Genomic DNA, 15,881 nt, shown 5'->3' on the forward strand with positions numbered 1-15,881 from the left:
CATCGATGGCCATACGTCACCTAAGCACATCCTAAGGCTACTTTCTCTTGCCAACTTTCCTTGGTTTCTTCCGGAAGGAGCATTTTGTCCCTGATCAAAGGGAGCCAAGGTTAAAAGTTAAACATAATTTTTGTCCTGTACTACATAAATGATACCTGATAAAGGGATGCTCAATTAAACACAGACAATTCCTCTTCTTTTCCAAGGGAGAGTTGGTTCCATTGCACCGGGACTTGGGGGCCCCATCTGTGTGTGCGAACACCTGGTGGGGTGCCCAGAGCCAGGACACAAGGGCATGGGCACTGCTGGAAGCACAAGGACACATGGTGAGAGATTAGGAAAGTCTTTTATTGCTGTGCGGGTGTCTGAGCACTGGCACAGGCTGCCCAGAGCGGCGCTGGGGTCTCCATCCCTGGGGATGTCCAACACCCAATGGACACGGTCCTGGGCAGCCAGCGCTGGGGACCCTGCCTGGGCAGGGATGGAACACGCGGTGTGCAGAGGTGCCTCCAGCCCCAGGCGATCAGTGGTTCTGTGGTGCTGGCATTCCTCGCACCCGTATGATATAGAAACCCAGGGAAATCACAGCCACGGTGAAGGCAATCAGCCCAAAAACTGCGAAAACTGTCCTGCAGCCGGACCGCTCCCTCTTTATCCTCCCCATGTGATACTCCACCTTCTCTTCTGTTAAATTGGGCTCCAGGTACATCTCATTGCTGTAGCAACCGCCCCCATTCACCCGCACCATGCAGCGGACCATCCCCATCAGCTCCGCGACCTGCTGGTCCCGTTCGGCTCCAGCTGCCCGGTTGTTGAAGCCGCAGTACCTGTTCCCGCACCTCTGGATCAGCTTGCGGAGAGCTTTGTTGTCAGTACAGGACACGTAGTCGTGCAGAGATCCCCCCGCCAGCTCTTCTGCGCGGGTGAATATGACGATCGTGTGCCCCAAAGCATCAGCTCCAAAGATGTCCTGCAGTCTCTCTGCGGCCTCCTCGTCCTCCTGGGTGAATCGGCCCAGCTGGGTCACCAGCAGCAGCGCATGGGGGCCCGGGGAGGACAGCCTGATGCAGCGGATAATTTCTTGATGCACCTCACTGCTGACACCTCTTGGGTTGAAAATGTCGGCCGTGTCAACCACCGTGAAGTCCTCGCCGTCCCAGTGCCCTTGTGCTTTTGCACAGCTCACGGTCACTGGCTTGGTGGACAGCTTGGACTCAAAGACACGTTCCCCGATGAGGGTGTTTCCCCGTGGCGCTTTTTCCCCCCACCAGCCTTCCCAGCCAGGATCAGCCTCATCTCCAAGCCCCCGCCGACCCCGGGCAGCATGTAGACACGCCGGATGGCCACAGCCACGCTGCAGAGACAAAAGCAGACGCCCAGGGCTCTGTCAGCAGGCACCCAGAGGCTGGGAGCGTTACCGACAGCAGAAGGGATTTTCACTAAAAGCGAGGATGGTTTCGAAGCCTCGCTGCTGGCGACTGGAGGCTGCGGGGCTCTGTGTGCCCCCGCTGCAGGAAGGGCTCGGGAGGCTGCAGCTGGGTCAGGCTGCGGTGGCACTGGGACAGACGGGGTCCCCTGGATCGCGCTGCAGCGTGTGCAGCCACAGCAGTGCACGGACAGCAGCAAGGAACAGAAAATGAAAATGAAAGCCAGAACCGCGAGGTGCTGCGGGGAAACAGAGCGGCGAGGCAGCCTCAGTCTGCGCAGGATCATGGGCGGGGAAGTCAGCGTGGTGGCAGGGACCCTCGGGTGGTGGCAGGGACCCTCGGGTGGTGGCAGGGACCCTCGGGGCGGTGACACTCGTGCAGCTGGGGCCCCGCGTGGGGCTGAGCACCATCCTGAGGGCCTCCCCTGGGCTGGGGCTGGGGCTGGGGCCATGCCGGCACCTGGGGCTGGGGAGGTCTGTGCTGTGCCCACGCCGAGCATGGGGAGCGAGGAGTGGGGAGAAGGGAAGGAGAGAGGAGGGGACAGGGGGAAGAGCCACTTCCCTGCCCCGCTGCCCTGTACCAGGTCCCCAGCCTCCCCTCGAAGCCCTCCCTGCCGGCACGGAGCCTTGCAGCCCCTGGCCTCCCACCCGTACCTTCCTGCAGGTCCTGCGCTGGCGTTCACCTTGTCCCCGCGGGATGCTCACGGCCACCAGGAAGTGACAGCGGTGACGGAAGCAGCCCGGAGCACGGCCTTCGTGTCAGAGGGATGGCATGCAGGGCGCAGGCAGCGCTGGCTCCTCCTGCGGGGATGCTCAGCAGGGCTCAATGAAGGGTCCCAAAAGAAGCAGCCACCCTCTGGACCCCCGTGCTGGGACGCCGGGCCACCACACCTCGTGCCGTGCTGGAAGCAGAGGCTGGGGGCTGCTGGCACCACGGTCACTTTGCTTTGCAGGGAAAGGCTGGGCAGGATTTGTGCCGGCAGAAAGGCACCGAGCGGCTGGGGATGACCGGGAACAGAGCCTGGCTGGTGCTGTTTTTGTGTCCCAGCCTGCTCAGAGGGGAACAGCCTCTGCTCTCAGGCAGGGGCAGCCAGGCTCAGAGTCTCTTCGTCCTTGGGGTGCTGCCCGGCCGCTGGCTCCGTGCCCTCCTGGCAGCACCCAGGGCTGCCCCACGGCTCGATGCAGGGGACGAAGACATTTCCTGGGAGGCGCTGCCTGGCTCTGGCCCTGCGCATCCCCAGGTCCGCAGCCGTCCCTGCAATGCCCCGGGCACACCACTGGCATCGAGCTGGAGACGAAGCAAAACCAACTCAGCAGCCGCAAGCTCGGTGCTGTTGTTTTCACGCCGGGCCTGCAGCACGGTTACAGCGAAAATCGGCCGCTTGCTGCCTTGTTAAGCAACACAGCGCAGTTAACAGGAAAAAGAAATCCAGCCCGGCCCCGTCTACCGGTAGTGCGAGAAGCGGTTGTACAGCGACCCAACTGCCTGCCAACCCCGGAAAACACCCGGCACGCAACGCGCGCGATGCCCAGGACCATTGCTTGGGTGCAGCAGCAGCAGCGCAGGCACCGCGCGCATCGCAAGCACTGCACGCATCGCAGGCACTGCAGCCACTGGAGGCACCTGGCGGTGTCACACCTGGAAGCAGCCCGGCGCGGGGGCACAGAGGTGCCCGTGCCACCCCAGGGATACCCAGGGATGGACGGCAGCACGCGGGGCTCTGCAGCGGATGGGGACGTCACCCGGGGGGACCCTGCTAGTCAGTGGGGACATGGCCGATGCTCAGGGGACCCCAAATGTCTGTGCGTGAGCCCCCACGAGTCACCTGTCCCTGCCAGCTCCAGAGGCGGGGGGGACATGGCTGTCCTAGCCCTGGTCCCAGTCTCTGCCCACCCCAGTTCCTGCCTTGCTGAGGTTCCCCAGGGCAGGAGCAGCAGCAGCAGCTGCAGAGCTCCTCTGTCAGAGCTGTGACAACCTGTCAGCGAAGGGAATGGCACTGCTGGGACATCAACACGGGGTGTCAGGGACACGGGGACCCGGGGACATCAGGACACAGAGATCTGGGACAGTGCGACCCAGATATCCAGGGCACAGGGACACCAGGACACCAGGACTTGGGACACACAGACGTTGGGACACCAGGACCTGGGGACATTGGGACCCAGTGACCCAGCACACGGGGACACCAGTACTCAGGACACATGGATATCAGGACCCAGGACAAAGCGACAGCAGGACACAGGGGCACAAGGACCCCAGGTGTCAGGGACATCGGGACGTGGGACACAGGGGCCCTGGGAAACAGGGAGCTGGCACAGGGGTCCCCAGGGGCTCCAGTGCCCCCCGGTGTGGGGCTGCACCATGAACAGAGGGCTGGGAGGGGGTCCCAGACACACTCACGCCCGCGCTCCCCATCCAGCTCTCTTTATTCCCAGTGCACTCAGAGGCTTTGGCATCGCCCAGGGGAGGGGAGGACGCGGGGTGGGGGGGATGCGGGGCCGGGGGCGTCCCCAGGCAGGCTCCTGGGCACGTGCCAGCAGGACGGGGCATGGGGCAGGGATGAGGACGCTGCTGTCCCCCCGGCCCCGTGCGGGGACCACCGCGGCACCGGTGGCAGTGGGGGGGGGGGGGGGGGACACGCGCAGGGCGGCCACCCCCTCATCTCTCGGGCCAGTAGAGCACGAAGCCGTCGCGGCTCTTGCGGAAATCGGGGGCGGCCAGGCCCGGCCGCGTCTCCACGGTCAGCAGCCTCTTGCGCCCGCGCAGGCTCAGCTGGATGCAGTCGGAGACGCGGACCTGCAGCTCCCGCTTGGTCCTGCAAGGGCACGGCTTCAGCACGGGGGCACTTCGGGGGGTCTTCAGCGCCCCGTCGGGTGCCCCCCAGGCAGACCCGGCCCCACTCACGCTCGGCAGTGCTCCAGCAGGACGCCCACCAGCTCGCCCACCCGGTTGTCCCCCGGCGGCTGCGTCTTGTGCAGGCAGACGGCCAGGTCGTCGTGGCTCTGCGTGTGGAAGACCACCAGCTGCGCCTGGCAGCTCGTCACGCTCAGCCCCGTCACCTGCGGGTGTCACAAGCATGCAGGAGCGTCACGGACATGCAGGAGTGTCGCGGCACCGTGGGGGTGTCACGGCACCACGAGGGTGTCACGGCACCACGGTGGTGTCACGGCACCATGGTGGGGACAGCGTGACGCCCCCATCCCAGGGAGCTGCGCCGTGCCGACGTGGGTGGGATACGGGGACAGCGGAGGGGTCTTCATGTGGGACAGGGGCAGCCAGGACGGCCATGGGCACCCCGGTGCCAGCCGGTGCTGGGGACACTCACGGTGCTGAGGGGCAGCGCCCGCATCACCCGGTACTGCTGCCGGGGCTCCAGCTTGTAGAGGTGCTGGTCGGTGATGAGGATGGCGCGGTCGCGGCTCTTGTTGAAGCGGTTGATCTGCGGGGCAGGGAGACGAGTGAGGGGGTGGCGGGGGGGGCACCGACGGCGACATGCCGGTCCCACCGAGCCCCTCACCTTGCGGACGTGTCCGGAGAAGAGGACGGAGCCGAAGTGCACCTTGTCCCGCAGAGCCTGCACGCGGCGGGCGAAGGGCAGCGCCAGCCCGGGGTTCTCGCTGGCCTGCGGGGAACGCGGTGTGGGGTGGCCGGGGGAAGGCAGCGGGGTGGGGTGGGGTTTCGGGGTCCCGCCGGCCGCGCCGTGCCCTTACCGAGGACAGGTAGTCCCGCGCCCAGCCCCGCTGGCACCCCCAGTCCTTCCGCAGCCCCTGCAGCACCTCCATGGCGGCCACCTTGGCCCGGATCTGCGCCATGTCGGAGGGGGGGATGTTCTTGACGATTTGCCGCGCTCGCCACCTGCGGGGTTTGGGGCACACGAGGCGCTCAGGCACCGCCGCCGCGGCCCCCGCCGAGGCCCCCGTTCAGCCCCCGCGCTGCTGGCACCTGCGGAAGAGCTGCTGGCTGTTCTCCTGGAAGCGCTCCAGCACGGCCGGCGGCACGGGCCAGGCCAGGCTCTTGCCGAAGTCGGGCATGGCGCGGACGCCCTGGAAGCGCCGCACCAGCTCCAGCAGGTACGCCTTCACCTTGTGCCGCTTGTAGTAGCCCATGATGGTGTAGGCGGCGCGCAGGTAGCGGCACCGCCTGCGGGCCAGGGCGCCGCGCCACGCCTGCAAGACAGCTGCCGTCACTTTGTCCCCGCCAACGTGCCGCCCTCGGGGGGATTCGGGGATCTCCACGGTGGTGCCACCGCCTCCAGGGTGTGTGGCAGCGGTGGGGACCCTCCCCATCGTTGTCCCCATGGATGTGAGGTGGGGGCGCTGCCCTGTTCCTCAAGAGTGTGGTGCCAGGCACCAAGCCCCGCACCGCCAGGCTCAGCGGGGACGGTCCCCAAAGTGCTGCCCCTACCCCAAAATGCGCTGCGGGGCTGGATGAGTTCCCTGAGCCCCCCAGCAGTGTTTGGGGGTGCCCGGAGCTGGCCCCATCCCCTGCCCCGCAGCCTGCTGACCCAAAAAAACACCCCACACTGTGCCCTGCACCAACCCCGAGTCCTGCTCCATGTCACCCCCCATGCCAGGCTCCCTGTCACCCCCATGCCATGCCCCATGTCGTGCCCTATGCCATCCCCATGTCGCACCCCACGCCATACTCCATGCCACATGTCACAAGCCCATGCCATCCCCCATTGTCATCCCCATATCACCCCCATGCCATGCCCCATGCCACCACCATGCCACCGCCGTGTCATGGCCCATGTCACACCCCATGCCATGCCCCATACAACCACCGTGTCCCACCCCATGCCACCACCACGCCACCCCCATGTTATAGCCCATGTCACACCCCACGCCATACTCCATGCCACATGTCACAAGCCCACGCCATGCCCCGTGTCACGCCCCGTGCCACCCCCACCTTCTGCAGCAGCAGGACGATGATGGGGATGAGCTGCGCCCGCTCCTGCTCGAGGCAGAAGAGGGTGCGGGGCGTGCGGATGAAGACCTTGGTGTGGCCGTAGGCCACGTCGTCCTGGAAGCCGTGCTGCTCCAGGAGGGCTTGCGCGGCCTCGCGGTCGGTGGCCATCAGGTGGTTGGGCCACGTGTACTCGCACGTCATCTTGTACCTGGGGAGCAGCGGTGGGGGGGTCAGCGGGATGGGGCGCGGGGGCTGCCGAGGACCCCCCCTTGGGGCGCCGGGGCCGTACCGCAGCAGGAAGCGGTCGTAGGGCTGGCGGTAGGCGAAGCCGGCGCGGCGCACCCGCACGTTCTCCAGCAGCCCCAGGTAGGCGACCTGGTGGCGGCAGCGCTCCTCGTCGAACAGCACCGGCGACTTCTGGTCGTTGGGCTTGATGCAGCGCACGTAGTAGGGCTCCTGCGGGCACCGCGGCGGGGCTGGTAACGGGGGAACGGGTGGTGGCCCCGTCCCCTGTCCCCGCACGGCCTGGCACGCTCCAGACGTGTCCCCGAGCCCGTGTGTCCCCAAGCCAGTACGTATCCTGGGGGCTGGCATGAGGACAGGAGAGCTCGGTGGCTCGGGGACAATCCCACGTGGCTCAGGGACGTGCCTGGCCAGCTCGGGGACGTACCTGACCGCCCTGGGGACGTGTCTGGCTGCACAGGGACACCTTGGCTGCACAGGGACGTGCCTGACTGCCTCGGGGACACGCACGGCTGTGCCCATCTGGCTTGGGGACATGCCTGGCTGGCTTAGGAGCGCGTCCCAGTGGCCTGGGGACACTTTTAGCTGATATGGGAACACACCAGGCTGGCCTGGGGACGTGCAGGGCTTGCACAGGGACATTGTGGCTGCATAGGGACATACCTGATGGGCTCAGGGACGTGCGCAGCTGGCTTGGGGACACATCTACCCGATATGGGGACATACCAGGCTGGCTTGGGGACACGTAGGGACGTGCCCAGCTGGCTTGGGGACATACGGGGCTGGCGTGGGGACGTGGCCAGCTGCCCCGGGGCTGGTACCTTGGAGGCGAGGTTTTCCACCAGGGCCACGATGGAGTTCTTGAAGAGCGTGGCGGCGGTCAGCGGGCGCTTGGTGACCTCGGTGATGCTCTGCTCGCCGTCGGGCCACATGGCACGCAGCACAGGGTTGGCGCTGGGGACGTCGGCGGCGCGGGGCTGGTGACACCGGGCTCCTCTCCCACCTCCCCAGCGCCCAGCCCCACGGCTCTGCCACCCCCTACCCCGTGGCAGTGTCCCCCGGCTGTGCCACCAGCCCTCTCACGGTGTCCCCAGCCCCTAGCTGTCCCCAACCTGTTGTAGAGCAGCCGTTTGAAGTCCTGGAAGAGCGTGTCCTTGTTCTTGTCCAGGAAACCCTCCACCGAGTACCTGCGGGAGGGGGACACCGTGCTGGGGGGCCAGGGACAAGCTTTGGGGCAGGGGCTGCTGGGGACACAGCAGCGCCATGCCCTTGGCTGGCCCCGCAGAGGTGACGTGTCCTTGGGAGGTGTAAACCCTACTGTCCCATGGTCCTCCATGATCCCAAAGGGTCCCCCATGCCCTCTCAAAGTCCTCCGTGACCCCAAAGCCACCCATGGTCCTCCGTGGTTCTCCATGGTTCCCCACAGCCCCATGGCCCCCCATGGATGCCCATAGTCCCCAGTGGCCACCCACACTCCCAAGGCTCCAAACGACACCAAAACCCCACAGAGCACCCCATGGCCCGCTGTGGTTCTCCAAGGCCCCACGGTCAACCGTGGACCACCCAAGAGCCCCCACAGCCCCGCCGTGATCCCAAATGGTCCCCCATGCCCTCTGAAAGTCATCCATGGCCCCAAGACCCCCCCATGGATCTTCGTGGTGCCCCACAGCCCCCCATGGCCCCCTCCAGCCCCCCATACGTGACATCTCCGGCGTAGTGCTTGATGCGGAAGTCGCGGTTGAACTCCATGGTCTTGTCGGTGGGGCAGAGCTGGGGAGCAGGGGGGTGTCAGCCCCGGCCCACGTGCCCCCCGCTCCCCCCGGCCCCCCATGCTGCCCCCCGGCGCACCTTGCGGCTGCTGTAGTGGGGGTGGCGCCCCAGGCGGGTGTCCATGGAGGCCAGGAAGAGGGCGTCGGTGACAGTCCCCACGGCCAAGCAGGCCTCATCCAGCAGCGCCAGGATGCCGCGGTGCGGCTGCTCCACCAGCTCCACGATGGGCTCGTTGCTGAAGTACTCGATCTGGGGGGGGGGGGGGGTGGGGGGGTGGGCAGCGTGTCCCCCAAATCGCCTCCCGGCACCCCAAATCTCACCCCGCCAGGTGATCCCCCCCCCCCCCGTGCCGCTCACGTTCTGCCAGGCGATGCCCTCAGCGCTGGTACTCGGCCTGCTCCTGCCGCAGGATGAGCTCGATGAAGAGCTGCTGCAGCTTCTCGTTGCAGTAGTTGATGCAGAACTGCTCGAAGCTGAACCCCGGCGGGGGTCGGGTCAGCCACCGCCGCCCGGCCCCACGCCACGGCCCCCAGCACCGTGAGCGTGGCCCTACTGCTGGCCCCCCTGGTCCCATCCCTCCAGGTGTCCCTCCCGGGTGCCATCCCCTCCGGGTGTCCCTCTCAAGCCCTGTCCCTTCCACATGTCCCCTGGGCATCCCCCCACTGCTCTGTGTCCCTCTGAGCCCTCTCCCCTCCACGTGCCTGTCCTGGGTCCCATCCCTTCCATGTCTCCTTCCCATCCCCAGTCCCTTCCCTGTGTCCCTCCCAGGTGTCCCCTGTCCCCTCCCGGTCCTTCCCATCCCTGGCCCCTTCCGCATGTCCTTCCAAGGTGTCCCCTGTCCCCTCCTCGTCCTTCCCAGTCCCTTCCACGTGTCCCTCCCAGTTCCTGTCCCCTCCAGGTGTCCCTCTACCCCACATCCCCTCCATGTGCTCCCCCCAGCCCCATCACGCCTCCCCCCTATCCCTATCCCCTCCACGGCAGGTCCCTGTCCCCCCGGGGGCCGTGTCACCTGTTGGTGTCAAAGATCTCGAAGCCGTAGATGTCGAGGACGCCGATGACGGTGCCCTTGCCGTGCAGGCGCGCGTCGTAGCCCCGCGCCGCGATGCTGGCGTTGATGCGCCCCACGATCCAGCTGAAGAGCCGCTCGTAGACGGCCTGGGGACGGGGTTGGGGAGTCCGTGAGCACCCCGGGGACCCTGGCGGTGGGTTTTAGGGGGGGGCACCCCGGCCTTCCCCTCCTCACCTTGGCGCAGGCGTCCCTGCCGTAGGCGGCCTCGGTGGGGCTGTGGCCCTTCTCGATCAGCTCCCCGCTGCCCGTGGCCACCGTGCGGGCCAGCAGCGCCTTGCGGAGCTGCTCGGGGGCCGTGGCCGTCAGCTGGGCCAGCGCCGCCAGCTGCTCCGCCGCCTCCACCGCCGCCTCCTCGCCCTCCGCCACGAAGCGCACGTTGCCCTGCGGACACTGGTCTGTACTGGGTTGCGTGGGGCCATGCTGGTCGGGCTGTGCCGGGTTGTGTGGGGCTGTGCTGGTGTGCACGGGACCGTACTGGTGCGTGCGGGACCATACTGGTGCACTCACCAGGTGCAGGATGGCCGCCAGGATGCGGTGCACGGCGCCCACCTCCTCTGGGGAGAAGCCAATGATGGCCATCGCCTCCTCCACCGCTCGGAAGCCGTCCGCATCGTCACTGCCAGCCTGGGGGGATGCGGGTGAGGGACTAGACCCCCGGGACTCCCACCCACCCCCCGACCACCCCCAGCCCACTCACGCTGCCCTGGGCACCCTCCTGGGTGTAGCGGTAGGCGCTAGGGTCCCGGCAGAGGTGCAGCGAGGCCAGCAGCGCATCGGGGGCTCCCAGCAGCAGCTGTGGGGCAGGGGGGGTGTCAGTACCCTGCCCTGGGGGACACCAGGACCCCTGTCCCCATCCCACCCAGCCTGGTGTCCCCTGAACTGTCCCAGTCTTGCCCCCACCCTGTTGCATCCTGCCCTGTACTTCCCCATCCCATCCATCCCCATCCCATCCATCCCATAGATCCTATCCATCCCATCCCATCCCATCCCATCCATCCCATCCCATCCCATCCCACCTGTCCCATCCCATTCATCCCATAGGTCCCACCCATCCGACCCCACCTCATCCCATCCATCCTCATCCCATCCCATAGATTACATCCATCCCATCCCCATCCCATCCCATCTGTCCCACCCCATCCATCTCATCCTATCTATCCCAACTGTCCCAATCCATCTGTCCCACCCCATCCTATCCCATCCCAACCCAACCCTGCCCCTTCCCATGGATCCTATCTCTTCCATCTCCACCCCTCTCATCCTGACCCACCAATCCTGTCCCATCCCATAGAACCCATCCATTCTATCCCCATCTCATCGCATTCTATCCCATCCCACCCATCCTTTCCCATCCCATCCCCATCCAATCTGACCCATCCATCCCTTCTCATCCATCATGTTCCATCCCATAGATTCCCTTCATCCCATTCCTACCCATCCCCTCTGATCCCACCTGTCCCATCGCATCCATCCCATCCCCATCCCCCCCATCCTGTCCCATCCCACCTCTTCCACCTTGTTCCATCCATCCCATCTCATCCTTCATATCCCATCCATTATGTCCCATCCCACGGATTCCATCCATTCCATTCCATCCCCTCTCAACCCACCTGGCTCATCCCATTCCTTCCAGTATGTCCCATCCATCTTATCCCAACCATCCTGTCCAATCCCATGGATCCCATCCCATCCCATCCATCCCATGGATCCCATCCCATCCCGTCCCATCCCATCCATCCCATCTCATCCATCCCATCCCATGCATCCCATCCCGTCCCGTCCCATCCCATCCATCCCATCCTGTCCCATCGATCCCATCCCATCCCATGGATCCCATCCCATGGATCCCATCGATCCCATCCCATCCCGTCAATCCCACCCCATCCCACCCCTCACCTGGTAGAAGGAGTGGAAGTTCCTCTCTCCCGGCTGCTGCTGGAGGATTCGGGACTGGAAGAGGCAGCAGTGGGTGGGTGCCGGGCGGTGCCGTGGGCCAGCACCATGCCCCCCGTGCCCACACCCTGTGCCCCGCGGCCCCCGCACCTTCTCCAGGAGGTAGTTGTGGATGTGGCCGCCTGTGGGGTCGCCCTTGAAGTCGAAGTTGATGTCCATGTACTTGCCGAAGCGGCTCGAGTTGTCGTTGCGGTTGGTCTTGGCGTTGCCGAAGGCCTCCAGGACGCAGTTGGACTTCAGCAGCACGTTCTTCACCCTGCGCGGCGCGGCGTGAAGGCACGGCCTGGCGCCCCCCAGTCCCCCCACACCACCCCTATGGGCATGGAGCCCCCCAGGACCACCCTGCTCTGACCCTGGGGCACCGGCACAGTGGGGCCAGACCCACCTCTCCACCTCGGCGCGCTGGGTGGGGTTGGTGATGGCGGCGATGTACTGCATGATGTACTTGCTGGCCTCCGTCTTCCCCGCCCCGCTCTCACCTGGCAGAGGCAGGAGGTGGGCAAAGGCACGCACCCACGGGTGCCCGGCCCCCCGGGGTGCCCCCTGCCCGCCCCTACCCGAGATGACGATGCAGGTGTCCTTGGCGCGGCGCTTCATGGCCTTGTAGGCGGCGTCGGCCAGCGCGAAGAGGTGCGGCGGGCGCTCGTAGAGCTCGCGGCCCCGGTACTGCTCCACCACGGCGGGGCTGTAGAGCCCCATCGCCCGGTACGGGTTCACCGCCACCACCACCTCCCCGATGTAGGTGTAGATGCGGCCCTTCGAGAACCTGCGGGCGGTGGGGCCGGGTGACACCGCGCATCGTCGCGGCGCCGCGCCGGGCCCGGCCACGGCCGCCGTGGGGCCGAGCAGCGCCGTGGGGCGCGGGGGGGAGCGGCTCTTCCTGCGGGGCGCGGGCAGGAAGCGCGGGGCACCGCGGTTGGGACGCGCACCGGGACGGACGGACGCGTGGGTGTGCAAGAGCTCAGCGGTGCACAGTCATGCCTGCACATCCCCCGGGCCCACACCCACATCCCCAGCCCAGCGCCGCGGACGTGCCTCGGTTTCCCTCCGCCGGCACCGCCCGGGGCAGAGCCAGGATTTGCGCCCCGGGACCGCTTCCCCCCCCATCGCAAGGGATTCGAGGTCCCCTGGGGCTGGCGGCGTCCCCGTCACCGCCCTACCGGGGACGGCATCGCGGAGCATCGCCCGCATCCTCCGTCGAGGCCGGGAGGCCGGCCTCGCCCCTCGCCCCCCGCGCCCCCCCCGTACCGCAGGCGCAGGTTCTCCATGAAGTGCTCCATGGTGACCTCGTCCAGCAGGACGAAGTCGGCCTTGCCGAACTCGGGGCCCTCCTGCTCCGCCATGCTGCGCCCACCGAGCGCGGGGCGCCGACCGACTTCCCCCCCCCCCCCCAAACCCGGGCCGCGCCGGCTTCCTGCACCGCCGCCGCCCGCCGAGGCAGCGGCGCAGGCGCCACACTGCGCGCGGGACGGGGGGTGGCCCAGCCCCGTCACCACCTCCCACGGGTGGCAGTGGGGCGCGGTGGGATGGGGACGGCTGCGACCACGGGGTGGGGATTTGCGCTCGGTGCCACGCCCTGGGGCGCTCGGGCACCGTCGCCCTGCAGCACCCACCCTCACGGAGAAGGGTGGGCGCTCGGCGCACCCAGGGTCCAAGCCCTGGGCTGTCCTGCAGTTATTGGGTTGGGGGCACGGGGCAGGCCCCGTGGGGCTGTGACGCCCCCCACCCCTTATCCATCGGGACCACCGCCGTGGTCACGCAGCGTCACTTCCCTCCGGAGGCAGCGCCGCGCTGGCGGCGCCGCCGCCGCACCCGCTGCATCCACTGCACCCGCTGCGCGCACTACGCCCGTTCCGGTGCCTGGCCGCATCCGGCCCCACGCCCGCGGGCGCTGGTCGGTGCCTCCGCCCGTGCAGCGGCTGCGGTGCTGGGACGGCACCAGTACGGTACCAGTACGGTGCGGGGCGCTGCGTCAGGGCCGGCCGATGCCACCGCACCCGGGGACCGCAGCCCTGGGGGCATTCCCCTGCCCCGGACACCCAAACTCAACGCCCCCTCGTGGGGCAGGCCCCCCAAAAAAACCCCAGGAAATGCAGCAGAGCTGCGCGGGCGGCTGCTTGGGGCCGGCCCCGGGCCCGCGTTCCTCTCGTCCCAGCAGGGCAGAGCCTGCACCAGCGCCACAACCACAAGGAGACACCAGGAACACTGGGAACTTGTATTTATTGACTGACGGGCGCTGTACAGCGCTAAACAGGAGAGGTTTTACCCCAAAACATCGGTACAGCGCTCACCCCTCCTCATACTCAGCGCTGGGCGCGCCGGAGAGCGGCAGCCTCCGTTCTGAGGGTGGGGGGATCCCACCCCAACCCTCTCCCTCCCAGAACGCGGGGTTCAGGACGCGAGCACCCCATGGCGCCAGGCAGCTCCTCGGCGCGTCCGGGTGCCAACGGGGGCCGGGCGCTCGGCACGGGCTGCGGCATTTCTCCTGGAATTAAAGGGAGAGAGCTGCGTTAGTCACAGGAACGGGCCAAGCTCGGTCAAATGCTTTAATTTATTTTTTTATTTATTTATTTACTTATTTTTTACCAACAGTGAGGCCGCCCCCAGACACCTTCCTTTCCTAGGAAACCCGCTGCGGGGCTGCAGACCCAAGTTTCTCCCCGCCCCCCCCCCCCCCCCCGCAGCACGTTTCCTCACCCCGCAGCCCGGCAACTTTTGCACTTCTCCTCGGCCCAGGCGGCAGCCGTGCCCCGACCACCTCCCCCTCCTGCGGGGCAGAGCAGGCGGCTCCGGTGCCAACGTCCCTTCCAAGCTGCAGGGCCGCTGCTCACGCAGGGCGTGATGGGTTTGGGTGGTGTCAGAGGGCCCCAAGGCTCGTCTCACCTCCGCGGGGTCCGGGCACAGCGTGATGTGGGGGCTCAGATCACTGCCCACGGCTTGGCAGGCGGCTTCACGGCTGCGATACCGGCACGGGAAGAACCTCACATGGCCAAGGCGGGGCTGGAGCCACCGCTCCTCCCTCCGCCCAACGCATCGTGGCACAAGAGGTGCAGAAATCGGGATTTAAAGCCCTGCGGGAGAAGAGTCAGAGTTAAAGGAGGCAGCAAAGCCCCAGCAGACACCGCAGGCAAGGCGAGAGCCACTCAAATGTGTCCAAGACCCCGACGGCCTCCCCATGGGGTGCAGGGGGAGGAACCCAGAGCTCCCGGGGCTGCTCTGGCAAGCGCTGCAGGAATGGACGGGGCCACCGCAGGCCCCACCACGCTGGAAGGCTTGCAGCCACTGGAGCTCGCTGGAGCCTTCTGGGTGCTGTCACGGCAAGAAACGCTGTGCTTGGCAACCCACGGGCGCTCTGTGTAACAGGCAGACCTCGCAGGGAAGCCCCACGTGGCAGCAGCTCGGTGCCTCGCCGCCACGAGGTACAGGCAGAGCAAGGGGCAAAACGGAGCAGGCTGAGGAGAACCCTCGTGGGGTGCAGGGCCTCGAACCCTACAGCATCAGCTAAGCCTCCCTGTTACCTGCTGGGGCACAAAGCAGCCCCAGGCTGTGGTTTTCCTTCAGGGGCTCGTTTGGTGGCCCCAAAGAGACCACGAGGTCTTTAAAACCTCATCGTTGAGGCCTGATAGCACAGAGCGAGACTAACTGGTGTCACAGGGTGCAGAAGGAAGGGCCTTCAGGGCGGCCCTGCTAACTGACCTGCTGGATCCGCGCAGCTTCAGACGTCCTCCGTGGCCGTCGGAGGGGAGGCTGCGACCTAGGGAGAAGCAGCACGGCGTTAGGAGAGGGAAGCGATGGGAAGGGAGGGGGGCTCTGCAGACCCAGCGGGAATGGGTGACCCCCCCCCCAGCCCCCTGCCGCCATCTCCCGCCCGCCTGGCTCCCCTCACGCCCTCGGCTGGGGCCGTGTGTGGGATTTCTATAGCCTCCCCCCGAGGGGCGCAGGGGGAGGCCTCAAACCACCCCGGGGCTGCTCTGGCAAGCGCTGCAGGAACGGCCGGGGCCACCGCAGGCCCCGCCATGCTGGACGGCTTGCGGTGGTGTGGGGGGGGGCTGGAGCCGAGCCGGGGCCTCACGCGGGCCCCGGGCGCAGGCCGCAGCTCCGCATCCCGGCACGGACGCCGTAACGAAACCCATCCGGGGCAAATCCCGCCACCGCGCGGCGCCCTCACCCCTCCTGCGGCCCTCAGGAGCGACTCCGGCGGCGGATGGCGGCGGATGGAGGCGGATGGCGGCGGATGGCGACGGGCCCTACCTCCCTCCACGGCCGCCATGGCCGCTGGACCGCCGCGGCGCGTGACGTCAGCTCGCTGCGGCGGGCGGCGAGGGAGGGGGCGTGGCCACGCGTTAGGGGGGCGGGGTTATGCAAATAGAACGGGCGTGGCCCCGCCCTTCCCGCCGGAGGAGGACTGACGTCAGTCCTCCGCGGCCGCCGCGCGGGGCACGCCGGGAAGGCGCCGCCCAAGATGGCGGCGGGCTGGAAGCGGGGCCGGGGGCGCTGAGGCGGCCGCG

General features: G+C 67.3%; 2 protein-coding genes, 1 long non-coding RNA gene and 1 other non-coding gene across 4 annotated transcripts; all 4 read right to left on the minus strand.

Annotated features, from left to right (window-relative positions):
• Positions 1-327: 327 nt before the first annotated feature.
• LOC118251755 (GTPase IMAP family member 1-like) lies at positions 328-3,286 on the minus strand. The gene is made up of 3 exons (XM_050709293.1): positions 3,253-3,286; positions 2,081-2,178; positions 328-1,354 (listed from the first exon to the last, which is right to left on the minus strand). The coding sequence occupies exons 1-3, from the start codon at positions 3,284-3,286 to the stop codon at positions 524-526; spliced, it is 963 nt and encodes a 320-aa protein (XP_050565250.1). The 3' UTR covers positions 328-523.
• A 5,441-nt stretch (positions 3,287-8,727) lies between these two features.
• On the minus strand, positions 8,728-12,716 carry LOC118251875 (unconventional myosin-Ig). Its single transcript, XM_035554527.1, has 10 exons — positions 12,622-12,716; positions 11,931-12,139; positions 11,759-11,852; positions 11,464-11,629; positions 11,317-11,370; positions 10,118-10,213; positions 9,928-10,044; positions 9,595-9,801; positions 9,361-9,506; positions 8,728-8,824 (listed from the first exon to the last, which is right to left on the minus strand). The coding sequence occupies exons 1-10, from the start codon at positions 12,714-12,716 to the stop codon at positions 8,728-8,730; spliced, it is 1,281 nt and encodes a 426-aa protein (XP_035410420.1).
• An 860-nt stretch (positions 12,717-13,576) lies between these two features.
• LOC118251797 (uncharacterized) lies at positions 13,577-15,695 on the minus strand. Its single transcript, XR_004779950.2, has 4 exons — positions 15,542-15,695; positions 15,070-15,127; positions 14,257-14,444; positions 13,577-13,858 (listed from the first exon to the last, which is right to left on the minus strand). It is a non-coding gene; the product is annotated as an uncharacterized LOC118251797 (long non-coding RNA).
• On the minus strand, positions 15,274-15,407 carry LOC118251897 (small nucleolar RNA SNORA9). The gene has a single exon (XR_004779981.1). It is a non-coding gene; the product is annotated as a small nucleolar RNA SNORA9 (small nucleolar RNA).
• Positions 15,696-15,881: the final 186 nt, after the last annotated feature.

Source organism: Cygnus atratus, chromosome 2, assembly GCF_013377495.2.
Source record: "Cygnus atratus isolate AKBS03 ecotype Queensland, Australia chromosome 2, CAtr_DNAZoo_HiC_assembly, whole genome shotgun sequence".
Classification (NCBI taxonomy): domain Eukaryota; kingdom Metazoa; phylum Chordata; class Aves; order Anseriformes; family Anatidae; genus Cygnus; species Cygnus atratus.